The 27,986-nt window shown below is 43.4% G+C and overlaps 1 protein-coding gene across 1 annotated transcript in view; it reads left to right on the top strand.

The window, feature by feature from the left end:
* Nucleotides 1-26,285, top strand: part of fut8b (fucosyltransferase 8b (alpha (1,6) fucosyltransferase)) — a 78,019-nt gene extending 51,734 nt beyond the window's left edge. Inside the window, exons 5-10 of the mRNA XM_010738417.3 lie at nt 3,755-3,869; nt 8,016-8,253; nt 14,999-15,245; nt 23,037-23,213; nt 23,315-23,465; nt 24,362-26,285. Coding sequence (XP_010736719.2) covers nt 3,755-3,869; nt 8,016-8,253; nt 14,999-15,245; nt 23,037-23,213; nt 23,315-23,465; nt 24,362-24,700 — 1,267 coding nt within the window. The 3' untranslated portion in view covers nt 24,701-26,285. The remainder of the gene's footprint in view (nt 1-3,754; nt 3,870-8,015; nt 8,254-14,998; nt 15,246-23,036; nt 23,214-23,314; nt 23,466-24,361) is intronic.
* The last annotated feature ends 1,701 nt before the right edge of the window (nt 26,286-27,986 follow it).

The raw sequence follows: 27,986 nt of genomic DNA, 5'->3' as shown, positions 1-27,986 counted from the left end.
GTCACTGAGCCAAGTGTTTCACTGTAATCCAGCTGAAGCTGCTTACGGCGCCCATTGTCTTAGTCATTGCTGCCTAAGCAGCTTTCCAGAGACTCAGTCCTCACCATACACACACACACACACACACACACACACACACACAGTCACAGACTTTCATTCACTTTCCATCTAAGCCCCCCCCCTCCAGCTTTCTTTCTGCTGCAGGCAGAGGCTGTAAGAGCCGGCGCAGATAGGGACGGAGGTGGAAAGAGCAATGAAATGTTTGACTCAAATAAATGTGCTGCTGCGTCATTTAAATTCTGCTCAGGAAAATTTTACTTTCTCAAGTAAAATGAAAATATGGCACATTTAAAAAAAAAAAAAGAAAAAAGTTTGCAATCACTCACGTGCCCTGCCAATAAAATTAGCACCACATAATGTTGTGTTTTACGACGTTGTGTAGAAACGGGAGTGGAAGTGAAAGTTCATCGAGATCTGCGCAACGGTTCAAAGTTCAAATGTCTGCAGCAGGAAATGAACGCCTCTGTATCTGCCTGTATATCTGTCACCCATACTGTACTCAATCACAGTACATGTTCGTAGTCTCAGTGAAAACACTTTAATCGTCTACATTTCCATGACAACTGTGCAGACTGTGCAGAATTCTATGATGTTATTGAAATCACCAGGAGAGCTAATAAATGGACCTTGAGGGGAAAAATATTTTAAACTAAAGTAATGGAATAATTTCAATCTGCTGATCTACTGAAGACCTGCAACTATCAATTAGTTGATTTTCCATATTTTTAAATATTATATAAAATGTCAAGAGTTCCCAGATCTCATGATGATCATTTAAAATATCTTTTTTTTTTAAATATATATATATACCCTCTCTCTTTCTCTCCCTTCACATCACTCTTCACAGATTAATTCTCTATTCATCAATTAATAAATCGAGTTATTGTTGTGAATGGCTGTTTGTCTCTATGTATCTTGCCTGGTGACTTGTCCAGGGTGTACGTACACCGCCTCTCGCCCAAAGTCAGCTGGGATAGGCTCCAGCCTCATCGTGACCCTGATGAGGATAAGCGGTCACAGATGATGGATGGATGGATGGATGGATGGATGGATGGATGGATGGATGGATGGATGGATGGACGAACTTACTGTTGCAGCTCTAATCTACTTATGAAACAAAATCAAACAGAGTGAAAAGGTTGTGCAGAGAGCAGTGACTCCTGTACTGTATGTTTGAGATATTCAGGGATTTATAAGTTGTGTCACATAGTAGGTGCAGCACACTACTTGTGTAAAGACCAGTGAATGAGTGAGTGAGTTAGTGAGTACCTTTTTGTCTTTCCTCCACCTAGCTCATCCTTTCTTACTTGGCATGGCGATATTCACACTCCCATGTAAACCTTGACACTTTGTAACTGGTGCGGCATCAGTACTCAGAAAAGCTGTGCTCTGCTGCCAAAGCCCAGCGGCTGCAGCCAGTCAGAAGCACAGGGGAAGCCCTCGAGCTTCACATATGCCCAGGACCACACACAATTACAGACACAAACCCAACACATAGGGGCTGCAGGGTTGCAGGACTTTGCGGCTGTGTGGTATTCCCCCTGTCCTGCTGCCAGATCCCTCAGGGCTTGTCTGCTGGTTCCTACTTGTTAAGATCTGCGGACAGCCAGGTTTGCTTTTCCTCCCCGCAGAGGGTCGGTGATGGCTCCCCCGTGCTGCTCTGCAAGAGGATTTGACATCCGTTCACACGTTGTGGTTCCAGCTTCAGAACGGTCCAATGAGTAATGATACTGTCTTAGTCGTAGAGAAAGGCACTATTCACCCTGCCGCACCACTGAAATGGGACATGCTACGTAAATCTGCTTTGTGTGTGTGTGTCTCAGTGCATGCACTGCCGAATGTGTGCAGAGCTCTCAGTCACACAGGATGTGACTGATTTGGGTCAAAGAAGTGAGTAATAAATTAAGCTTGAATAAATGTGTGTGTGTGTCTGCCCTTAGCCGTATATATCGGGGCTCTTGGGGGTGTTTTTTAGTGGACAGTCAGGATATTTGGCAGTGGACACAAATTCTGTGTCTGAGGCCTGCAGATGGCTGACAGTCCAAAAAAAAAAAGAGCTAAACAACCAAAAAGACACGGCTGTTGTGAGCCAGCGTAACAGAAACAACTCTTTCTTTAAAATCCTGAAAAAATGTTAAACTTTGGTAACGTTTAACACACAATATACTGTTAACACATGCTGCCTGCTGGATGTTCTTATCAAAAGCACCATGTAGGTGGGGTAGGTGGGGGTGCCGGCTTTAATATCCACCCGCTCGGGCACACGAATCACATGACTGATCTGTTTACTTTAACGTAGCCGACGTTTCGGTGAGGAAAATCACAGAGGCAGAGTCTTAGTTACAGTCCATTTATTGCATGCGAGGTTGTGAAATGTATCCAGATAAAAAAATAAGGTCACACTCAAGATATGTAATGCGAGATGTATAAAATATGCAAGTGCACTTAGTCAAGATCATAACTTATACATAACTTGTATTATATTCAAGGGAGGGTTAGGCGGTATTGATATGGACGGTATGTGATATTTTATAGTTTGATCTCAATATTTTTCTTTTAGCAGTTAAACAGTTTAGAAAGTGTTTATGAATTAATAATGTCTGTTTGTGACTAATTCAGCGAATTAGAGCACTGAAAAATCAAGATGCTGCGCAACTTCAGTCTAATCCAGCCAGAGATGACAGGATTCTGGAGCCTAAATGAATCCCTGGGGGAAAAAAATAAATAAATAATGTACAAAACAGGTAGACAAAAAGAAATGCAGAAGAGAGCAGAGGACATTGCATCAGATCTGACCCAAGACCTGAGGACGAAAACGGACCCGAATAAACACCAGCACTGGCAGCAGCAGTACGATGATTCACATGTGTACAAGCAGCCAAAAAATTCTAGTGACACATTTTCTCTACTTCTCACATTCACACTTTCCATCTGACATCCAAAAAAAAAAAGAAACTACACTTTTCTGGTGTCAAGATGATGACACACCACGCGGTCAGTGCCGAGTCCACTCTGATCCACATATTGACACAAAGACCCGTACCTATCCTTACTTAATTAGAGCGTAAAGCCCGACATGTCCCAGCTGTATACCAACGAAAACACATTCTTCATCTCCACACTATAAGTTTTAATTGACTTTACTGAATCCAAACACAGTGTTTGAAATTGTACTTTCTCTGTCAGCGTGTGTGTGTGGCTGAAAATCTCTGGATAGTTATAACATACACACACACACACTGTAACTGACTGAGGCTGATTGCAGTAAATACAGTATTTAGAAGTTTCTCCCTGGTTCCCCAACAAGTTTCATTTCTAATTGCATCACGACCATGAACTTGTTAGCAAACTCTTGCATCACTTCACTTTTTTTTAAATGGCTGCTATGGGACTACAAGTGCCCAATATGTTTCATAATATGTTTAAAATCTTCCAGCTTAACTATTGGCCCGAATATTATTATTGTTGTTAACGAGAGAAGAAGAGAAATCTGTGTCCTGAAAATATTTAATTATGCTCTGTAAGGACGATCATTCATCAAGTACAAACCTCTCAGAGATGTCGTTTTGTTTGGACATGAACCACATCTCCAGTTCCATTTTGCAAAGTGCTCAACAGAGCTTTCTAATAATCAGTGTCTCTGTCCGCTTGTTATCTAAATCCTTTATGTTTTGAACCGTGTCTGTGTCTGCAGGTCCATCATGACAGACTTGTACTACCTCAGCCAGGCGGACGGAGTGGGCGAGTGGAGAATGAAGGAAGCTAAAGACCTCTCGGATCTGGTCCAGAACAGAATCACCTACCTACAGGTATCTACAGACACACCCCGCTGCTTAGCCAACTGGCCCCAGTACTCTCTCACACACACACACACCCATATGTAGACACAAAGACGTGGTTTTAGTTATGTGAATGTTTCTCTCTCACATACACATGGCGTCTTTCACACTTGCTTGCCTCATTTGCACCATCCATAACTGTCAGTGTCAGTTTCCACGAGGAGCAGGTGAGCGGTGTGATAGCAGGCTGCTTCAACAGTCGGATCTGACAAGCAGGATTCTTGTTGCTTGTCAGTGGTTTAGTGACACATACACGCATGTGCCGGAACACATAGACACACACACGCGCACGAAATGACAGATCGGCTGATGCACAGTTGCAGAAATGCAAAAAAAAAAAAAAACGTCTCTGCGGTACAAAGACAGACACAAGCGCACATATTTACTCAAGCTTCGATAGATGCACATATGCTTACACCTCCACATACACAACCTGAGATCCGCGACACATCCGCTCACCCCGACAAGTCGCCCCGGCTGCCCCCCCCCCCTCTTCCCCAGCTCTAGTGCTGCCGGTTCTCGGGTGGGGCGGTGCACCATGGCACTGGGCCCTGCAGCATTAATGAGCCGGTGTGTTTGATGAAGAGGACCCAGTCAGTCTGGCTGGGCGGAGACAGCACCACTAACAGCTGCTGTCACCACCGCTGAGGGATCACACCGCTCCACCAGCTGCCATCACTAATTCATCACACACACACACACAGTCGTGCACAGATGGATTCACCCACACCTACGTGAGCAGTCAGCGCGCGCACACACATACACTCACACACGCGCTCAACCAGCAAGATTGATGCAAAGAGATGCCCTATGTATGTGTGTGTGTGTGTGTGTGTGTGTGTTGCTATCTCTCTCACACACACACTCACTCACACATCTATACGTACACACAGAGACAGACCCCTCCCGTCTCTGCTGCTGTCTCTGCCACCTGCACCAGCCTCTCCCTTCATTCCTGGTTTAACTAACTCCATCTCCGCATCTGCTCCATCTGTCTGCTTTCAGCGAACATGGCTGGCTTCTTCAGATGGATTTCTGTTGGACATGCTTTTCATCTATTTTTGCACCACAGGCTCTTATATGGTGGTAATAATTGGCAAGTGAGCAAGATCACTGTCACTCAGCAGCGTGCCCGCTACCTTTTTAAAGTTATAATCCTCAAACCTGCTATGATCAGTAACAATAGAGCACATGACAACATGCATGTGAAAGACAATGCCCGCAGAGAAGTGTCTTTGTGCTTTGCTGTTGTCAGCATCATTTCCAGCGGCAGCAGGCAGCTGTTTTTCTTTATTTAAAAAAGCAGCTGTACACTACCTGCAAAACACCAAACAGCAGACAGACAAAAGTTATCGACTTAAGTGGAGCATTTAGCAGTTAATGAGCCAGATATATCCCCTTTAAAAGTTGGCGGAGACCAAAGCGGAGCTAAAATGAAAGCGAATATTGGATTGACATTTGTCAGTTAGACACTAACAGGACTCCTAATTACTGCTAATGTTGCTCCGCAGCTGCCGGATGTATAAAAAAAGCAACTTTGTGTGACAAAAGGGAAAACAATAGTTTCATCTTTTATACAGCAGAACCAAAGAAATGTGGAGTGACAGCATCCGTCACATGGCATTATTATAATAGTGAAGACTAAAGAAGACAGGCTGTATTGTTTTCTGACACAGTAACGGTGAACCTATGATCAAATATTGTCTTGTTTGGGATCTGTGCGTCGCAGGGATTTTGTTTTCAAACTTTCTATCCGGGGCGTTGATGCATCCTGTTTTCGAGGAATCCCCCATGTGTGGGTATACAATTTAAATCCAGCAGCAGCTGCAGGAGAGGAAATATCTGCAAGTGACAATGAGACAGAGACATTAAATGGAGTATTGCTGAGGAATATTGCCGGCAGTGAACGCTAATAAAACGGCTTTTGATAGAATAAAAATCTTGATGAAATGATTAAAATCTTTGAACGGCTCCTTGCTCAGATTTGCCGATAATGACATTTCAGTCGTCTCTAGGTGTGCCTCGTTGACAGTTCAGTCGTCGTGGATGCTAACTACCCAGCCACTCTAAATGTTGCTTCTTCAGTCGTGAAGGATGTCACGACCTGCACACTACAGGTGGTTTTCCTTTAAAGGCGTCCATGAGGAAAATGAGCCGGATGTGAATCTGCTGAAAACAGACATTTACCTTTTGAATTTGGGCATAGCCGCGGATGATTACCTGAGCTTTACATGCTGTTTGTCTATTTATAACATCCGGTTGTTCTTCCGTATTCCCTACATGAACAACATCTCTTTGAACTGAATTACTCTGCAACCGCCTCTATGTTTCACACTCAAAAAAAAAAAGCACACCGTTTAAACAGGCACTTAACCTACAGTACAGAGCGGCACTCAGACGCCGCCTTTGTGCGCCCATCTGCCGTCATTATCCCTGAACCTGAGATCTAGTGGTGGCCCTCCACACCACGTGGCCGCTGCCACGCACTGATCTCACGCAGACGTTGTATGCTCAGATGCCGGGCGTTTGTTTGCGAGAAAAGCCCGGCCGATGTTCTGTTGTCAGGACGCCGCTGTAGATTATTAGTACAGTAAGTTAGCTTACACCTGTGGGCATAGTAGAGAACCGGCAGCCTGCAGCTCAGAGGGAATACCTGTGTGGTTTGCTCTGTCAGCTCGATAGCCGCTGCACTCTGTTCATGTTATTGAACAGCAGTGGTGGTAATCAGTTTTCAGCATCCTCTCCTCTCCTCTCCTTTCCTTACCCCTCTCTTCTGTTGCCTCCTGTCCTCTTTCTCATTTCATCTCCACTCTTTTTTTTTATCCTCTCATCTCCATTCCTCTTTGCTTCCCTCCTCCTCCTCCTCCTCCTCCTTCTCCTCCTCCACCCTCTCTTCCCTTTTCCACTCCTGCTAGTGTGTGATAGGCAGCGTTAGCCGGTGGGTGCCGTGCGGCCTGATTACTGTGAACCATCCACAGCTGCAGCAGCCTAATGAGGAAAACACTCCCATCAGCCGGTAATTGCTGTTTAGGAAGCCGGTTGGCACTAGCGTTGCGGAGTCGCTCAGACGGGCTGCAGAGCGAATCACAAACCGCCCGGCGACTCGTCGACAGCACAGCACGCGTCACTCTCTTGGTTTCTTCTTCTTCTTTTTTTTTAATGCTGAAAAGAGAAATCCTCGTTTCTTCCCTCGGCGCTTCTCATTTGGTATTCTCCCCCTCAGACGACTTGATGTATGATATTGAAGCTAATTTATGAGATGAGGGTGGGTCAGAGAGAAAAGGGTATCAGGAGGGAGAGAGAGAGAGTGAGGGAAAGAAATAATGAAAAAGACCAGGGGAGGGGGGAAATGGGGAAGTGACAAGTGAAAGAACGAGAGAATGCAGGAGAAACAAAAAGAGATGAAGAAGGAGGATATATCAAGGGATAAGCCTGGTGATATTCTGTTTTTATTTTTCGTATTGTCAACAAATCCCAGAAAAACCCAATTAGTCCATCTCGCAATACTTTCCAACTTCTCCCCTGTCACTGGTATTCAGCACCAAGCCCGCTGCTTCCTACTAAAGACTTAAATCTTAAAAAGCTGGTCACAAAATATATATAAATAAAAAGCTACTCAAACAGGAGTAAGTAGTGAACTATGGACTATATGGAGTATTTCTACCACCATCACACTGTATGCGGGTTGCATTCCAAAGGAAATGCAGCGCCCGTATTCACGGTCTTGAAAAGCCATGTCACCGAGTACAACAGCGTGACTCATTCATGTGTTTGGACAACAATGGTGCAATACTCGCCAGCATAAAATGTAAAAGTAAGAAGTAAGAAAGAAAGATGTTGAAAAACGAGATGAAGGAAAGAGGGAATTGAGTACGATGGAGAGAGACGAAGAGAAAAAAGAAAGTGTCAGGTAAAGGGAGAGAAGCAAACCGAGAAATAGAGTGAGCAGGTGTAAAATTAAGTGGGGTACGAGACAGATGGGCAAAGGGAACAAAGAAAACAATATCAGCCATGTGTTATTACAAGTCAGAGAGCGGGGCTTTGTTGAGATACAAGACGGAGGTCAAGCAATAAAAAAAAAAAAATGTTGAAACATTCCTTCCTTCCTCTTCCCAGAACCCCCCAGACTGCAGTAAGGCGAGAAAGCTGGTGTGTAACATCAATAAGGGCTGTGGTTACGGCTGCCAGCTCCACCACGTCGTCTACTGCTTCATGATCGCTTACGGCACCCAGCGCACCCTCATCCTGGAGTCCCACAACTGGCGCTACGCCCCCGGCGGCTGGGAGACTGTCTTCCTGCCCGTCAGTAACACCTGCACCGACCGCTCTGGAGCCACCACCGGACACTGGTCAGGTACGTACACGCATGCCGGTGTCGTGATCAACACTCAGTCGCAGCTTCAGTGCTGCTTTTGACGATTGAGAGCAAATGTGGTTACTTAATAAACGAATAACCCATGTTTTTTCTATGACGACTATCCCAGTTAAAAGATGAGGCCAGACTCCTCTTGTGCTGCTACAGCGAAAAACAAAGTGTAAATTCCCTGGCTAAGCAGGACTATGCAATTCCTGTTAAAGCACTTTGGCAGCCAACGTAGCAGCAGCAGCAGGTTATTGTTCAAAGGTTTGACTGCCAAGAAACGCTGTGACTTCAGTAAACAACCCCCTGCTCTGACCTACAGTAAGCTTCTTCTTGTAGCGTCTGATGGAAACAGAGATTGTAGGGAATCATTTTTGCAGAAGTGTCGTCCATTATTTGTTAACCCGGTCTCCTTGCACTGTTTTAAATCATCATCTCTTGCACATTGAGAATATCTTTCACCGTGGACTATCCAAAGCAGCAGAAATGCTACTCAGTCTTAACTGAGGGTAGACTTCTTGTGTTTCTCTGTTGCCGTCCCGTCTTATTGCGTAGACTGACTAAAGGGTCTTATAATTTCACACTGAAAGCTTGTTTCGTATACATTTGCTTGAAGGAAATCCACTTTGACATCAATATTTAATCTGATGTTGAATGTGAAAATTGTGTTTTTTTTCTAAAGCATGTAAGTGAAAATCTACTTACTCTGACATACCCCTGAGCATAGGCCCACTCCACTCTTGAAGCAAGTACTTTGTATGAATCAATCAGTTATATTACGTGCATCATTTTTATTTCATTTTCCATAATGGAATCTAAATATCTGCCAGTAGAAGCCCCAGAGAAGTGTAACCATGCAGGGTCTTGACATGTATTTAGCCTTCGAGCTGAACTTCCTGGTACGTATTAAATGTTCTCAGCAGCACTTGCAGCAACACACCTAAATCAACACAACCTTGTGAAGTGTGTGTGGGCGGAGGGGGGGGGGGCAATTGTTGGTGTAAGAGCTTGTACCCACAGAGCCTGGTCAGGCTCAGCTCAAGTAACTTGGGGCTGCTGTCAAGTGTGTCCACCTCCGGAAAGGTTAGGTACAGGGATATGAAATTTCACCTTTCAGGGAATGGAGCCATAGCTACTGTAGTGAAATAGGAGGAGTGGCGACAATTAAAAATAGATTGATCTCAGGAACCAGGATGGGGGTCCAGGAGATCCTCTATGTGGCTGAGAGGTGGAAAGGAGAAGGCTCTGGCTGTTGGATGTACCAATTGAAGTGTGGGTCTTCCAGGAGAGGTTGCTGCCTGGGGACTTTGTGCTTCCGCTGGGGGAGTTCAATACTTAGAGGGGAATGATTAAGAAACCTGAAGGGAGATAATTGGGAGGAATTACCTGCTGGACCCACACTGGCGGTTAGTTAGTCAGCTTTAGTCCAGACTGAATTATCTCAGCAACTATTAAATTGCCATTTTTGGATGGATTTTCATGCTCCCCTGAGGATGAATCATGCTAATTTTGGTGATTCCCTGACTTTTCATATAGTGACAGCAACAACAGGTCACCTAAGATTTCACCTACCTTCGAAATATCTCAACATCTATTGGATGTATCAGAACAAAATTTGATAGATTCATAGTTTCCTGCAAAACTCCGACTCTTCTTCTCGTTCTTCTTGTTATTCATGTGTGTTATCAGAATTCCGCACCCGTCATGGGCCTGTCCGTAATGAACACCATGTTCAAACATAAGATGGTTCATATGTATACCTAGCACCAGGATACCATCGACAGATGATCGATGTGCTTGTTTGGAGGAAATGGATCTCCCTGCTAATGCAACGCTAGCAGATTCATTATGAATGAGATTGCATGGAGGCAGGAATTGAAATTGAGATTTTTAATATGATTAATGGATAGTCCTACAGTGTGACTGTGTATGCCTCTGTGCTAAGCCGACAAAAACCAACGCATTTGTAAATGAAGATCAGTGACGATTTGGAGGTTTCACCGTGAGCCTGCCTCTCCCGCCCTCACTATCAATTTCTTTCTGGTTGCTTTCTTGTTCTCGTCGCTGCATCCTTTCAGCTCTTCATTTTTCTCCTATCGCTTCATTTGACTCGTGCTCTCTCGGGCTCTCTCTTCTTATCTCCTGCTCTCCCAGCGCCTCCTTTCTCTTATTCTCCTGCCTTTCATGTGTCCTTTTCCACTATCTAATGTCTGTCTCTAGTGTCACAGCCTCCTATAGATCCATATATGCCATCTGGCTGCTCGCAGCCAATAGCCTGTTTATTTCAAAGCCACTGCCCCCCCCTCCTCGAGCCTTTTAGCATTCTGAATTCTTGTCCTTTTTTATTTGCGGAGGCAGTATTTTGTGTTGACCAAGCCAGCTACCTAGTTAGGCATAGCTAATGTAAGCCTGTTGGGTACTTGGCTACGCTTGTGGTCATGCCTGTTTTGTTAACAGTGCAAGACGAGAGCATTCCTTGGGGCACTGGACCACAAAGGGATGCTAAATCCTTGGATTAATAACCAGATATACATTGAATATCTCATTAATTGACTTTTTGCCCACAACAGTACGATTACAGCGTTTTAACGTAGTGAATACTGATTTCAAGCCATTCATTTTCTGGTCTTGTGTTGTAACGTAACACAGCCTTTACTTCATGGTTAACCGGATTGTTAGCCACAGAAGCATGCACGTCCAAACGTGATGAATACTAGATGTTGTACCGACACAAGCGATAATGCCCCATGAACGTTTATTGGTACACCACCATGTAACTTTTCAGTTGCCAGGCCGGTTAGCTATCATGCAAATTACTTGTGATGTTAAAGGATTTTGCATAGTGGCTGGACAGCAGGGAGCTTAGCTTTACATACATTTTGTTGCCCCTGTCATCTCGTGGTTAACGCCACCAGTACTTTGTGGTCACCTTCACATGGAAATGTGCCGCCTGCTTTGGTTGGTCGGTTCTGCACTGAGCACGTCTTTGTATCCTGAACGTTGTGCGTAAGTGGGGAATTAACTTGGATTGTATTTAGTGTAGCAGCCATCCCAGATTCCACCTTTCCTCATTTATCTTTACATGGTTAGCCCACTTTCTGTTGAGTGCTTCCCTCAGGATGTGAGACATTTATAGACAGGAAGAGGATGCACGGTATATCCATCTGTGACAGGGTATTTCTGTCAGGAAAACATATAGCCTGAGGGGAAAATCAAAGATAGAGAAGAAGTCATTATGGGACCTGCTGGTTTTTCTTCCCGCAAATGGGAAATGGGGAAAACAAAACATTACAAGAAAATCCACATAACGTACAGGGTACTCCTCTATAATTTGTTTTGTGTCAGTCTAAAATGGAGAGAATAATTGAGAGGAGAAAATAAATTATATGTTGGTGTCTCAGGAAAGAAAAAAATAGATATATATATATACATACATATATTAAATTATCACCCAGTGCCTCCCTTGGGTTTTTTTTTTACATTCCAGTGCTGATAGAAAACCCACATTTTGGTTTTCACATCCAAACAACACTTATAAATATATATTTGTGTGAATATGATTATCTAACGGGACATTGATAAAGGTTGACCCACTTCTCCCAAAATTAACAAAAGTTATTAAATGTCAAACACGACCAGCAGTACCCGAACTAGTCCAGTTTAATGCCGGTTTTTATTAATTGACAATTTTAGATTCTCGGCTCTACACATTTCTGTCAGCACTAAAAGAAAGTACAGTGGTCCCTCGTTTATCGCGGGGGATACGTTTTAAAAATAACCCGCAATAAACGAAATCCGTGAAGTAGGTTTTACAATTATTCTACATGTTTTAAGGCGGTAAAACCCCTAACCACACACTTTTATACACTTTTCTCAGACAGGCATTAACATTTTCTCACATTTCTCTCTTATTTAAACTCTCAAAGTTCAAACTTTCGCAGATTTAACAAAAAAATAAGTACAATACTGTATTGGTAAATAAAAAACCAAAGATCAAAACCTGTTTTCAAGTCCGAACATTTTTAACAAATTTAATTTTAATGATCAATCTACGAGGTTTGACACATAAGAAATTATTACCAGTAACTCACGCGTATTTCACAGTTCCTCTAGCGGTGCCGAACACAATGCGTGTTCATACTGTACAGTACGCTGTAAAAAAAAAAGCATGCAAAATTACACACACACACAAAAAAGCAATAGGCAGCCCTACTGTCTCTTTAGCTCACTGGTGCATGTTTTGTTTTACTACAACTCAACAGCATGAGAGCTTAGCACCGTCTCAAACACCCGGTGTAACAGACTCAGTTCTGAACACACAAAGGGGAAGACCAGTCTTCTCGTGTAACAATGGTTCGTTGATCAAACAGTTAATTTGTGTGTATTCCTTTGAGGGTCTCCGTGGAAATATTACTGCCTTATTGAGTGAGTCTGAGAGCAGCGGGAGAAACATAATGTTCCCTGCCATGTAAAGACTGGAACACGAGTTCTCCAAGTTCATAGACTCAGCCTCGTATGTATTATGGATGGAGAGGCTCCATATTTTGCGTCTGGGTGGTGTCAGTCTTGGTTCTCCAGTTTCATAGTGGTGTTAATCTAATCCAATATTTATCAGGCTCAGTATACATCATAGGTTTAAAATACAGTGTAAGGAACTCTGTGTCAGTGCAGGCCTATATGTTTTAAAGTAATGATGCATGCAGGAAATTTATGCACAGGCTTTTTGGTGTTGTGATGAAATTTAGAAGAGCTTTGTGATCTAATTAAGAAGCTGTGGGAGGAGGACATACTGCATATCTGTACACGTGTGCCAAGAAGTGCAGGCCTCAAAATATGCCCATTCCCCCCTAACGTGAATCATGCCAGTGCTGTTATATAAGCAAAGACAGGCCTGGGAATATTTTTTCTGTTCAATATTTAATGCTTCTACCAATTTATATTCAGTTCATGCTCAGGCAAACACACACACAAATTGAAGCCTCTGTTTCTGTCCTTGTTTTGAACATGTTTTTTTATGTAGCCTGTCTGTGAAAGGCCATTTTTAATGACTCATTATGGCGTTTATTTGGAAGTGTGTCGTGTATGTTTGCTGCCGTATTAGGGGGCCCCGTCTGTGGCAGTTAGAGAAGCCACTTTAGTCTGACAGAACACGGGCCTCAAACTTGTTCGTAAATCAGGGGTTTACACACACACACACACACAAGAACAAAAAAAACTCTCCTCGGGTTTTAAGACTGAAAGAGAGTGAGGGTTCTGTCTGCCAGGCATATCCCTTCTGGTGAGATGAGATTAGCTGGGGCTCTGTGTGTTTGTGTGAATGCACATTTTTTTATTGTTGTTTTCCCCCCATTAGTCAGTCACTGTTAGATCACCTTTTTTTTTCTTCTTCCAACGGTTCACAAGACACCGCACATGTGCATGTTCATGCATTTCTGTGGATGTATGACACGCATGCTCCTGTATATGTGTGTGTGTCTGTGTGTGTATATATCCCACCTGTGTTCATGTACGCAGGTGTGCATCGCGCACATGTATGTGTCTTCGTGTATGTACAGTTGGCCTTGAGGTGTGTGTAGGTCTGGCAGCACACAAGAGTTTTCCAGCTGCACAGAGAGAGGTGACCTTCGTAATCAACCGTGCTCAAACCTCTGCCCAGGGCTCCTGCCAAGCAGGACTCAGCCTGAAGGGACTAATGCCAGACCACCACCACCACCACCACCACCCCTCCAACACAGGTCCAACACATGAGCCCCTGGCCCTACACAACCTTGATAGGAAGGAGCTTACCTTGGCCTTTTAAGCAAGGACAGGCAAAGAGCAGCTGTCACTCACAGAGGCTGTGCATTCAGGGCTGAGGAATGTTGCCGAAATATCTCACCGCATGCCGACACATTTTTATTTTCAGAGTATGAAAATGTAAATGACTGGAAGGATCAGTGAACCTACAGATGTTTGGCAGATTTAACAAAAGCTATGCTGACTTCCAAACACGTCCTAACAGACAAGTCGTCTTACCTGAAAACAGGTCAATTGTGTCACTCACACACTGGTTTGAACCAGAAATGCAAATTTTATTCATCTCTCACATTTACTACTTTACAAATACGTGCAGCGTGACATAACCTCTGTCCTCACAACTCACAAAGGCCACATTCAAATCAGAAAACACACGCACAGTTTCAAGGTCAGCGTTTTGAACAGACCTTTTACTCAACCCACAGTATGATGTCATCTGGCGAGGCGCCGCGTTGGCCGGGCGCGAGCACACATGGTAGATTACTTTGTGAACAGCATATTTCCACTGTTTACCTTGAGTCACACGCAACAAAAAGATGAAATAATTACCAGTATAATAACTTTGCACAGTTGTGAAATCCTGTCTCGTAGTACTACACAGCGCCGCGCAGTGTTTTGGTGTCTCAGCATTCAGAATCAAACCGGCCTTCCTCGATCTTCTCGATATTTAGCATATTTGAGCTAACTGATAGGAGTTTGAACATTTGCTGCTTCCATTAACTGGAGTTAATGTTAGTCAGACACAACAAGCATTTGAAATCCTTACTTTTGTCTTTGGGAAACTCATTTGCATTTTATTCACTCATCTTTAACTGAAGAATAATTCTATTTTAATAATTCTATCAACATAATCATCAGTTACAAAGCTAATCTTGAGCTGTGCTGCAAAAATGTTGAATCCTGAGTGTGTTATACTCAACATGCTCCTCTTTGGATCATCCAGGAGAGGCCCATGATAAGGACGTCCAGGTTGTGGAGTTGCCCATAGTGGACAGTCTCCACCCACGGCCCCCCTACCTGCCCCTGGCGATCCCCGAGGACCTGGCGCCGCGCCTGCATCGTCTGCACGGCGACCCCTCCGTCTGGTGGGTGTCCCAGTTTGTCAAGTACCTGGTGCGCCCTCAGGCGTGGCTGGAGAAGGAGATCCAGCAGAGCACCGCCAAGCTGGGCTTTAAACACCCCATCATCGGGTAAGGACACTCAGCTATCTCTCCTCAGTGTGTGTCGTCTTCTCTTCTCCTTTTTTTCTCTGCGGTTCGAAACATTTCAATAATAATTACTGTTACTGTAGCACACGTCTTACATTTACAAAGTGCTTCACAATCAAAGCAAACAGAAGACATAGGAAGAGAAAAACAAAGATGCAGCCGTAAGCGCTGCGCTAAAATATAAGCACTGCTTTGGGTGAGGTTAATATGAGGTTAATACAATAGTATTAAAAGTAATTTAATTCGATGGTAGTGTTTTGTTTGGTTAATTTTCTACTTTTATTTACCCATGGAAAGCTTTTTGCTTTACATTCATACAGCTCATATTCATGCAAATCAGCTTGTTTGAATAAAATTTCATCATTCTGTACTCATTACTGGGGTTTTTTTTTCTTTAATATTGGTAGTGTGATATGTCTGAATCTGTTTCATGTATTTATGTCCCCATGAGGCTTATATTTTTCTTCCTTTTGTCTTAAGTCCAATCCAAAGACATTTAATACCTTTGTTGAAGCGGTTAAAGAACTGAAGACTGAATAAACTGCGGACTGATTTTAAAAATCCATGAAACCAAACAAGACAGGGGAAGAGGAGCTTATAACAAAGTTAATGAATGCATTAAAAATGAATAGCCTGGCAGCTCTCCTTTTATCTTCAGTAGCCTTTCCTAATTAAAGGATAAGGCTGGCTATATTCTATATTTTTCTTAGTCTATTGACCAAAAACAACAATGATTATATTCTCCTTACAATTATTGGCTATGAGGCCAAAGCCTGTTATAGCTTATTCCTCTGAGCCACAGAGCTCCATTGTTGTCCAGAGACTTCACTGGCTGAACTGCTGCTTCATTGCAAGGATCAGTTTAGCAGTTTATTTCGAGTTCACCTCACATACACCACGTTGGTACCATAAGTACTCGCTAGTATTAATCCTCTGCTGTTTACTCCTGACTCCCGAAAAATTACAACGCCCATCTGTCGTGAGATATTAATGAAATGAGTACAAATAAAACTCGATATTTGAGATTTATGTTTTCAGAACAAATAGATTTGAGGCTGAGTGCCACAGACGAAGGAGTCGATGAGTATTGAGAGACAGAATAACAGATCGTGGTCTTTGTTTACAATAAGGACACACACGATCACAATGCTCACCATCCTAGTTTAGCATTTGCTAATGAGCACTTAACACAATATACAACTAAAGATAAAGGGGATGATGTTTGTTTTGCATATATTTGCTCATAAATAAAGTGTTGGACGATTTAAAAGTTATAGCTAAATGAAAGATAAGAAACCAACCACCAAAGAAAAGTTATAGCTAAATGAAAGATAAGAAACCAACCACCAAAGATTAGCCAATTCTTTCAAAATACATTAAATGTGCTGTAAAATAGTTGCTGAAAACACATGAAAAGACTTTGAAAGATATATTACTGAAGGTTTTAAACTGTTTTTCACCAGTTTTCAGTCAGATTTTGTGGGCGGTCCTTAAAGGGTGGCTCGATGACACGCTGAGGCCACCCTGAGCAGAGACATAGAGATGAATTAATCTCGCTCAGAGTGTTTCAGAGTTAGTCATGTCATTGAGTGACATTGAAGTCTTGTAGCAGTCAATGCAAAAGTTGTTGAGACATGTCACCACAAATAGCTGCTGGTGACGCTATCAGGGCATTGCCGGGATCAGCGGCCATCATTGTCTGGGGAACACGACTGCACAAAGTGCCAGTATACTAAATAACAACTGCTGAGATATTTCAGTCTGGACTAAAGTGGTTGGCCGACTGACTGACCAGCATTGCCATCCCTAGAGCCATGCTGCTAGCGTGTCTAAAAATACAGAGAAATGGCATCCGTATCTTTTAACAATCCTCATGGAAGTGCACTTCCACACTGCATACATGACTGCGTCTCGACATTTCGTGCCGAGCACCTCGGTGTTCCGGTATCTGATTACAACACCCAGATATTATTTTTTTTGTGAAACCTGGCAGAAATTGTGCAGATGAGATGACACCAGCTGTTCCAGATATGCCCTTATTAGGTCTTATTTCAGTCTTTGGTATAATCTTAGCTTTGATTATGACACCTCAGCATTGTGCTATCTCCAGAGTTTCTGCACTCGCAGCATGAAACTGGCTCGGGACTTGTTATGGTCCAGCACGGCATAATTGGCAAAGTGTGAGGTTGCTGGGTTCCCATGTGGGCCACCCCCTGTGGGAATTTCTGCAGTCACAATACCGTAAGTTACTTTTGACTGCAGCCTGTGAGAAATAGGTCGGGCACGTTTTAGCTGTTGAATTACTCGTTTATTTTTCGCGGTATCCCTGTCAGGCGCTCGCTCGAGTCGACCAACATTCATGCGCTGTCTGCCAGCCTCGCTTGACTCATAAATAATTCCACCTGTCTTTTGAGCTGCATTTCAAACGTGGATCAAATACTTCACAAGTAATCTCCCTCAGTTGTTTTAACCTGCTCTGTTCAGACGATGAGAGGGGATTCACCCCCTCTAGGACGATGTACATAATGACTGATGAGCTGCCAGTCATGGGGAAAGTATCTGGTACTTTGCTGAGATTGTCTAAAGTTTCTGCGACGTCCCATGAGGCTCCACCTGCCTGGGGAGAGGAGTAGTTTAAGATAAATGCAAAGAGTTATACTCTGATAGTTTGTGAATCAGCCTGGTTTAGTTCTGCCATCTCCTTCATCTCTCTCACATCCATATGTTCACAGTGTCTGTGCCAGCTTCTTCCTCGCCCTTCACAGCTCTCCTCTTTTCCGACATTTAGCTGCGAGCCACCGTCACCATTTTTCTTCACGTTTCCTGTCCTGCTCTGCTCAGTTCTCTCGTTTGTTCCCCTCCATCTTTTCTCAGATGCTCTTCTCTTTGGTTTTTTTTTTTTTACCTTTCTGTCTTTCATCACCCCGGCAGCTGCCGTCTCCTTTCTCCAAGCTCTCCTTCACTCATCCCAACTTTTTCAATCTCCCCGTCCTCTCACATACTCTCATTTGTGATCGTTGCTCAGTCTTCATTTGTTCATGCTTGCTTCAAGATTTTTCAAATTTTTATATTTCACACTCACCTCTCCCTCACGTTCCCCGGGGTCTACCCACAATGCTCCTGCTCTGATAGTGTTACACACATCTCTGTCACTGTTCTTTGTGTTTCCCCTACTCTCTCTCCATACACTCATACATCTCACCCCTTTTCTCCCTCCATATCACTGGGGAAAGGTTTATTGAAATGCAGTGCCGGGTAGAACAAAGTTTTTATTTCTTTTTTCCTCCCTTCCCTTCCCTCAGCTCTTCATACATCCACTCCACTCTGCACTGATGTTGCAACAAAGTGCCTGTGTGCTTCCATCAGCACTGTGGGGACAGGCGATATGTGTGTGTGTGTGTATAGAAATCTAAAGGGGATGGGGGGGCATGTAATTGTGAAATGTAAAAGTGGGGTTGAAAGAGATCCACAGTGCAAAAAAGAAGGGGAGAGGGCAGCAGCACTGGGAGACACAGCGGTTTATGGAGAAAGTAAGAGGGTTAGGAAGGCAGCTCGTCCCCAGAGCACCCGACCAACAACCACCACCCGACCCCCCTACATGCTTCAGTCGCCACCACCACTCTCTCCTTGATGCTCCCTTAGGACATGAAGTGCAGGTAGCCACCGACTAAAAGCAGCTATCAGCACAGCTGCGTCCTTCCACAGAGAGAGAGAGAGAGAGAAAGTAGATTTAGTGCTTCTATCACAGATACCAGAGCATTGTTATCGCCATGGCAGTGTGGTTACCAAGAGATGGATTATCTGTCACGTCTGCTCTGTATGAATAAGACATAAATATATTGTGGAAGCACATTTTTTAAAGAAGTAAAACCAGGTAAAATATGCCGATAGTAAAATAAAAATAATGCATAATAATACAAAAATGTAATCATGCGATTTTAAAAAATTCAATTTGCCGCAGAAACTTTGTAGTTAAGTCTTTCCTTTCTTCTTCTCTTTTCCCTAACTTGGAGCGCCTCTGGTGCATAATCAGCAACTCATTTGCATTTATATATATATATGTTTTTTTTTTGTTTTTTTTACTCACTTTCTATTAATATTATAAGATTTTTTGAGCAGTTGCTTGTTGCAAGAGAGCCTAATTTACAAAAAAATTACAGAAGTTGACATCTCATGCAGCAGGAAAAAAAAGCAGGAATAAATTTGGATGCATGGAGACAAAAAAAAGAAATAATGTATAGGATGTTCAATCAGCTTCTTTACAAAACAAATCCAAACAAATGAAAATCAGTAAATGCTGAGTATTATTCATGAAGTGGTATCTCGGTAATCAAAGTATGCTCCTGCTGTATCATTCTGGAAATGTAAGCTTGCATTAACGGTGACGGAAAACAAGCTGTAAACAAACATAACTCTGACCCAACAGCTGCTTGTTTACACATGAGGCATACTCTGCAGAATAACATTATCATTCATTTTTAATAATTCTCTAAAAAGTCCAGAATTGACTCTTCTTTTAACTCAGTTTTGGTCGCCTCCTCCTCTACTGCTGTGTCTCGATAGAAAGCGAACCAGATCAGGAAAGTTTTGGGTCGTAACATCGAAACGTTGAGCTGAAAGATGCTGAGTGGAGCTGTGATGGTAATTCTCCATCACTACAAGCTATCCATTTCCTAAACACATAGTTATTTGATGCATTGTTTACATAAAATATCGATTAGCGCAGCTTTAACTGAACATTTAATTTGACGTTAGCACAGATCTCCACTTCCACTAGGTTTGATTTACTTGTTCTCTTCACGTGTCATACAACTGACAACAGCGTTGAGTTTTATGTATTATTTAGCAAAAATGAAAGCATATATATTTTTTATGAATATATTACATTTCATGGAGTTTGCCACACGGTTTCTGCAGCAGCCTAGGATGGACAAACTAAATGTGGCTCTTCATGAGGGCTGTCATAAGTCGGTGAGGTGAGGGGGTTGCAGTCAGCGACAACACCGTTGGATGCCACTAAATCCTACACACAGGACACTATTTAAAGATATACTGCATATGATATATGAGTATTATATAAGGGTGGAGAAATAAGGCAAATGCTAATATGTGATCCGACCATAACAGTCCTGACGAGTGTCTGACGGCGCTGTATCTATCTTTGTTCTCCACGGTTCCGCAGACTTGTACAATTTATGCTAAGTGCATCGAAGCTGAAGGCTCGACATCTTATTAAGACACTTTAATGTTGGCCTTTGCCTTAATTTGTCAGTTAAGGTAAATCTTCAGAACATCTCTGACATGTTTTGATGTTGCATAAGCTGCGATTCTACAGCGAGTATAGACGTAACGCGGCATGAGCTGTCGAAAGACTCGAATGCAAAGTGGAAGCAACAGCTGGAAAGACAAGTAGGCCGGAGTGTCGAGGTCAACGTATATAAAATATATATATATATATATATTTAGTCTATATGTTATTGTCCCAATCTGCTAGAATCAGCACTCGCTGCGTCTAGTGTGGGTGTGTTTGATGTCTTTAATGTATGCTCTGCGCCCACCATGAGGATCGCCCTGCCTTGCCAGAAACTGTATGAATAGAGAGAAATGAATTGAATTATTGTGGCGCTAGTGTGGGAGAGTGCTCGAGGGGGTGCCAAGGGAGGGAGGGAGGGAGGGAGGGAGGGTGGAGATGGCTAAGAGCTAAGCAATGCCTCAGCTAGGCCTCTGCTGCTCTGGTACAGAGAGAAAAGGGCAAGACAAAAAAAAGAAGGGTTCACGGGATGAAAGAAGCGCAGAAGCCGGAGAGAGAGAGGGACCTTGACAAAGCCTGGAGTCGAGACCTCTGTCTGATCAGAGAGACGCAGCCGAATGAAAGACTCCCAACACCCCTGCCACCCACTCACCCACTTGTTCTCGCTCCAATCTTTGGGTTTTATTTGCCGTGTAAATAAAGCGTCTATTTCTCTGGCGAGCCTCACACCCCCTCCACCAATAGTCTCTGATTGATCACTGGTAAGTGGTAGAGATTGGGTACAGCCTGTTTATTCTCCTTCTCTGAGCCGCTGACTTTTCCCATTGCTTTCTCTACCTCAGCTTCATTCTCACAAAAAAAGTTAAAGGTGGCCTTGAGGGTTAGAGAAGCAGTTTGAAGCCCTTAAAGCAACTGGGAAACCCTGAATGGTGGGACAGACTAATATTCTTCTTCCAAAGTGTCCTTAAAAAGGCTCCTGACCCCGAATGTTCCAGCGGAGCCTGGCCCTTTCTCAGCAGCAGACAGCTGGTTGTACTGGGCAGCTCCCACATGGAGAGTGGAGAAACGGAGGGGAGAAGTATACATGTTCACTCAATTGTGCCTCAGAAAGTGACGGTTTGTGGGGGGAGAAATGTGTTTTTTTCCCTCTCGGATTTGAAATTTCTTTTACTCCTCAAGGCCAGAAGTCTCAATGCAGATGTGGCTGGGTAGTTTTGTAATTTAATGCTCCTGGATGGAATAAAATTGTATTTTGTCATCCATCAGTTTGAGGGATGCCTCGGTGTCAGGAGAGAAAATATTTCCTTTCTCGCTCATCCCTTTGTTCTGTTTACAAGCCACGCTCTTTTTTTCTCATACGTACAACCGACGACGACGCTCCATCTCTGTCCTCGCTTTGCTGGGAGCGGCGACGGCGATGAAGGACGCGGAGAAAACATAGTTATTTATCTGTCTGTTCTTAAACTTCCTCTCTGTCACCATTTGCCTCTTCTTCTTTTTTTCTCTTCATCTTTCTGATGAAAAGATTCCTCAAATGGGCGTTCAAGTTAAAGTGCGAAAGAGAAAGAAAAGAACCGCCGTTGTCATGAAGTATTTCACAATGTTGCAACACATGAATAGTGTTGCAACATTAGTAAACCTAAGAATAAAAACGAAATAAAACACGATCGCTGAAAAGCTTGGCCGCACACAAAAGCTTTTTTTTTTTCTTTTTTTTTTACAATGATAGATGGTAGAAACTCTCTATACATGTTATTTTGTATGAAGGCTTTGCAAAGAGAGCGAACCACTGTGCGATGGCCGGTTTAAACAGGAACAGGTTCAGTGTCGTGTACACAGCAACAACAGAATGCTGCTTCAGAGTCTTTCACCTTGTTTTCCTTAATTATAGTTCATTTGTTCATCACCCACTCTTTGATACAGACGGCCAAACTTCTTTTTTCTGTTACACAAGGCGGCGACAGAACAATGCAAGCGTTTGCAAAATCCGGCGCGTCTTAAGAAAATGTTTTCTTTTTTGTCCAGGCGCTCGCTCCTTGAATAACTTCATATCTCACTTTTGTAATTCAGGCTAAGAAACATATACAGTATATATATATATCTCTGCATGGTTCAGCATTAATGCAGCTTATACTTAAACGTATGCAGGCGGCTGTGAAGCTGTTTCGTCTCACAGCACAAACAAACTGTAAAAAAGCAAAGTCTTGTAGCTCAGGTGGAAGACGTTTGGTGGGACAGCATTTCTGTCCACCATCCACAAACTACATACACATAATGGATATTGAAAGTGTATAATAAAGTGTAGCTGCACTGCACCTCGAAATTATTTTGAAGTTTGTGAGGCCTCATCCAAACGCACCGAATAAATGCACAGGTGCATTATATTACAGATGTAACTGTAACAGGGCACCAGAGGCCCACTGCAATAACCATCAATACAACTTTACTAGCATAAAGCTCAAATGTCCATCCATGAAAAGCAGATGCAAGACTGAGCCCTTCGTCTGTGTCCCTGTGTGCAGAGTCCACGTGAGGAGGACGGATAAAGTGGGGACAGAGGCGGCCTTCCACCCCATCGAGGAGTACATGCTGCACGTGGAGGAGCAGTTCCAACATCTGGCCAGACGCGTCCACGTGGATAAGAAACGAGTTTACCTGGCCACCGACGATCCATCGCTGCTACAGGAAGCCAAGACTAAGTCAGTGCCCAGTGTGTGTGTGTGTGTGTGTGTGTGTGCGAGAGTGAGAGTCAGTCCAATGGTTTTTATCTAACCATGTGACCTTATTGTCCCCAATCCAGGTATCCAGACTACGAGTTCATCAGCGATAACTCCATCTCGTGGTCGGCGGGCCTTCACAACCGCTACACCGAGAACTCGCTGAGAGGAGTCATCCTGGACATCCACTTCCTGTCTCAGACCGACTTCCTGGTCTGCACCTTCTCCTCGCAGGTCAGTCCACATTTAGAGAAAAGAGTTCTTTGGATTTGTTCCTCGCCTGAAAACACTCAGAGCTGACTGGGATGTGCACTCGGTGGAAGACGAGGGAGCACAGACGTGGAATAAAGCGTTGTTAGTATTTGTTGTTGTGGTTTTATGAAAATGCTACTGAATACACATGAATAATGATTCAAACTAAACTATTTCTGACGTTCAACTACTGTTTCTGAGATGAATAATTGATTTTCAAGCTCAAAGCGAATGTTTCTGTTCAAGTTGAATAACTAAATCACCGGTTACTAAAGAATAAGCGTGTCACAGAGGTGACCCCTGCTTTGATCGGATAAAAACAAAACGCTTTTATTGACTCTATTGTGATTTCTCATCAGGAGAAGCTTCAGAAAACAAAAAAATGGGTCAAGCTGATAAAAAGCTTTTGTGCAGAAAAGACAATTATCACCTGACGCTGTCCCGAGACGAACCAGAACCGCTTCGATTGTCACACTCGTGTGACCGCCAACACGTTTTAAAAGCGTAGAAACAATTAGTCCATTTGTTGCGGCTTTGACATCACAATGGCGTTTGTCATCCATTATTCTGATCATCTGTAACGCAGGGAGAGCGGGCTTCCTGCCAAACCTAAAAATAATGTGTGAGCCACATAATTCCTATTCACACTCCAGGCTTATTAGTCCACTTCAAAGATCTGAATGAGTCGCTTAGCACATTTTATCCCTCTTTTACCAGGACTGAAGCGAATATGTCTTACAGTGAAGAGTCCTTTTGTCCCTCTAGCAGCGCGTTCGCTTCCCTCTACAGCTTTGTTATCCAGACAAATATGTTTATGTATAAACGTATAATTATGGATCTGAGTACCAAAATAATCCCCGCTTGTGTTTCCGTCTCAGGTCTGCCGCGTGGCTTACGAGATTATGCAGATGCTGCATCCAGACGCCTCGTCTTTCTTCTACTCCCTGGACGACATCTACTACTTTGGAGGTCAAAACGCCCACAACCAGATCGCCATCTACCCGCACCAGCCGCGCAACAGCGAGGACATTCCCCTGGAGCCCGGCGACGTGATCGGCGTGGCCGGCAACCACTGGGACGGATACTCCAAAGGCATCAACCGCAAACTGGGCCGCACCGGCCTCTACCCGTCCTACAAGGTCAAAGAGAAAATCGAGACCGTGAAGTACCCGACGTACCCCGAGGCAGACAAACTGCTCAGCTCTCAAAAGAAGTAGAAGGAAGGAATGAAAAAATTTTAAAAAATGAAAAAATAAAAGAGGAGAAGGAGCGAGGAGAAACAAGCAGACTCCGATTCCAGAGGAGGAGGGTGCTTTTTGTACAGAGGAGAGAGGCGTACTTAGTGCGCTAAGCCGAGAAGAAAAGAAAAAGCCTGTACCCAGGGGTGATAGGAATGAGAATGCACTCTGTGTGTTAATGTAAGAGCGAGCGAGCGAGTGTGTGTGTGCGTACGAATGTGTGTGTGTGTGTGTGTGTGCACTTGTGTAAATGCCTGTGCATATGTCAGGTCATGGAAGACTTGCACCCTACCACTACTCCCCCTGCCCGATGCTCTGACATCGCGCCTGTAGAGATGTAGACGTTGAACATTGATTTTAAATAAAAAGCAAGAAAACAATTAAAATCCACACAACTGACCGAGCTTGCTCTCTCCGGAGAGACAAGACTGGGACTACTGTAAGACTGGCACACCCCAGAGTTAGCTTCGAATCAATGACTGAGAAAAGAAAAAAAAAATGACAAACTGGAAAAAAGTGTTTTGATTTTTATTTAATTCCTTTCAGTGGTTTTGATTCTAATCTTGCCTTTTTTTAATTTTTCTCCTGTTTGTTTCTTTTTTTTGTTTTTTTTGTTTGTTTACTGAATGTACTGTATCCTCTTCTCTCCATGCTCACCGCTGCTCCACCTTCTTTCCTCCTTCCTTTCCTCCTTCCTCCTCGCTCCACTCACTGTGCTCCCTCCATCTCGTCTCTACATGTGCAATTAATTTAAAACAAAAAAGGAAAAAAAAAAAAAAGAAGAAAGAAAATACCATATTGTGCTTTTATCGAGTGTTTTTAAACCGTTTTTTTTTTTTTATTATTTTGCGCGTATGGGGCTTGTGCATTGTATACTGTACAGTGTGTGTGCGTGTGCAGATGAATGTGTGTGTGTGTGTGAGATCAAGTGTGCCTGTGCGTGCTGTTTAAAGTCTAAAGGGGCCATGTCACGACCTGGTGCCTGGTTATTGGTGAGCAGTGTGTTTGTTTTTTGTTTTTTTAATTATTATTTCTGGCTTTCCTCCCGACTGAATAGTGTTTGTGTGGCCGGCGGGGAGCCTGGCGGTGACAGTTTGTGGGGTGGAGGGGTGTGACTTCCTTCAGCACACCCCCAAGCACTTGGAACAATGGTGAACTCCAGTCACCCCCCCACCCTCCACACCACGCTGGTGACCTCTAGTGAACAATGGTAAGATTATGTGGAGTATGGTGAACTCATGGTGCACGCACACACCGCTGACACAGGAGCCGTCCCGAGGCTCACCAAAAAAAAAAAAAAAAAGCACTCCACTGAGATAATGTCCTTTTTTAATTTTATTATTTTTTAATTTTCAGGCGTCTCTGCTGTCTCTTCTGTCCATCTGTTTGTTTTTTTTTTACTTTTAACTGTTTTAAAATAAATGAGGAAAAATATGCCTATGTTTTAAAAATGATAACAATAATGTCATATCAAATTCAGAGTCCCCATCATGAAGGCTTTTTTTTTTTTTTTTTTTTCATAACTTATGTTCCTGGGCATTGTCTTTGATAACCACAGATCGAATAAACTTGAGAAACCAAACACGGCTTTTTTTTTTTTTTTTTTTTACTTTATTATTTTCTTTGCTTCTTTTTTCGGTCTGATTCTGTTCACACCATCTGCTCCTCCATCTCCTAACGAGGCCGACACCTGCTCGTTCAATCAAGCTACGCGCGCTTCAAAACGCATTACGCACATTCCAAACTTTTTTCTTTCTTTTTTTTCCCCCCCAAGATTTGAAGTGTTCATTTCCTGAAGGGTATCCATCTATTTTTGAAGAGTAAAAGTCATTACCTTAAGTCGATCCTTTTGATATCTCCATAAAAAGGAGGACCCTCGCTTCTAAAAACTGATTTCAGCATCCCCGAGATTAGAGCTGCCTCCTACCCTTCGAGTAGCACCAGTGGTTTGTTTTATAAATCATTCAGCGCGAGTGTGAATCCATTTTCAAGTAGAAACTCTTAAATCTGCCTTTGATTTACATTTCAAACTGAAGAGTAAGATCAGTGCCTTCAACAGAGACATTACCGCCCTTCATTTGAATATTCTCAGACAGCTACATGACATTTCTTGCCCCCAAACCGTCTCTCTCCCCCGTGGAGCCGCGACGCAGGTAGCACCAAGAAAGACTTCCTGCTCTCGTCTCATGTCCCCGCTTCCTGCTTCATGCGTGCCTCAATCGTTTATAATCTTGTTCTCTGTGTCTTTATTTATGGGCTGTCTTGTTACTTTCTTACTGAGGGGGCTCTGGGAGTTTCATTACAGATCCCTCTTTAATTTCAACGCTGATGTGCATGCTTCATTGGACGCCCCATAAGGAAAGCAGCGGCACTGGTAGTGGGGAGATGAGCTGTTTTGGTGTGTGTGTGTGTGTGTGTGAGAGAGAGTAATAGTTTTATTGCTTCTTTTTTTTTTTCTTCTTTCTCCCGCTGCCTGACAACAATCCGCAACCAATTTAGCTCAAGTTGACAAAGCGCTCACAATGCACACGCAGCGTACACCCAGTTCGTTGAACATCTCTTTTCACTGGGAAAGAGTCCCTCGTGGGCTTTATAAACGCACACGTTAACTGGAGGGCACTTTAATTAAAATACACTCGTCGCTGTCACAGTGGCCTGTAACAGTCGTTTAAGAGAGACGTTAGTTCAGTTAATTATTCCGTTAATTGGACTCCGCTCCTGATAGAGAGCAGTCGGAGTTTGGGCACGCTGCTTTTCTTCCTCTGAATTTGTGGGGTAATTGTCCTAGAGCACGTCAAGAGTGCGACGAGGCCGACAGCGTGCCACCCCTATAGAGTTATAGTCTTGAAAGTGAAGCTGTCCAATGAACGCCTCGTGCATTTCCAAACACGTGTGTCAACAGGTTTTCCCACAGTCTTGCTTTCATAGACAGTTATTGTTTGCTACTTCCTCTAATGTAAGAGATGTGGAAACAGCATCCACAGTGTTTCCTTGTTACCTGCAGTGGAGGGTTTTTTGTGTTTTGCTTCTCCACAGTCAGTACATACAGCTGAGACCGATGGGAATGTCGTAAACTTTGCAGGTGTTTGGTCGTAAACCATTCAAACTTGCACCTGATGGTAGCGAAAGATGAAAATTAAGTCATTACGAGTTGTCTTCTAGAGAACTTGGACATCTGTAGCAATAGCAATGAGATAATACACTGTGAGCCACAAATGTCAGCCTCACAGCCGTCCTGGAGGTCATTATGGATTCACCGTCTGGG

The sequence above is a fragment of the Larimichthys crocea genome, chromosome XI (genome assembly GCF_000972845.2).
Source record: "Larimichthys crocea isolate SSNF chromosome XI, L_crocea_2.0, whole genome shotgun sequence".
Classification (NCBI taxonomy): Eukaryota; Metazoa; Chordata; class Actinopteri; family Sciaenidae; genus Larimichthys; species Larimichthys crocea.
Note: the sequence above shows the minus strand (reverse complement) of the source record. Positions and strands in the feature narration are given on the sequence as shown.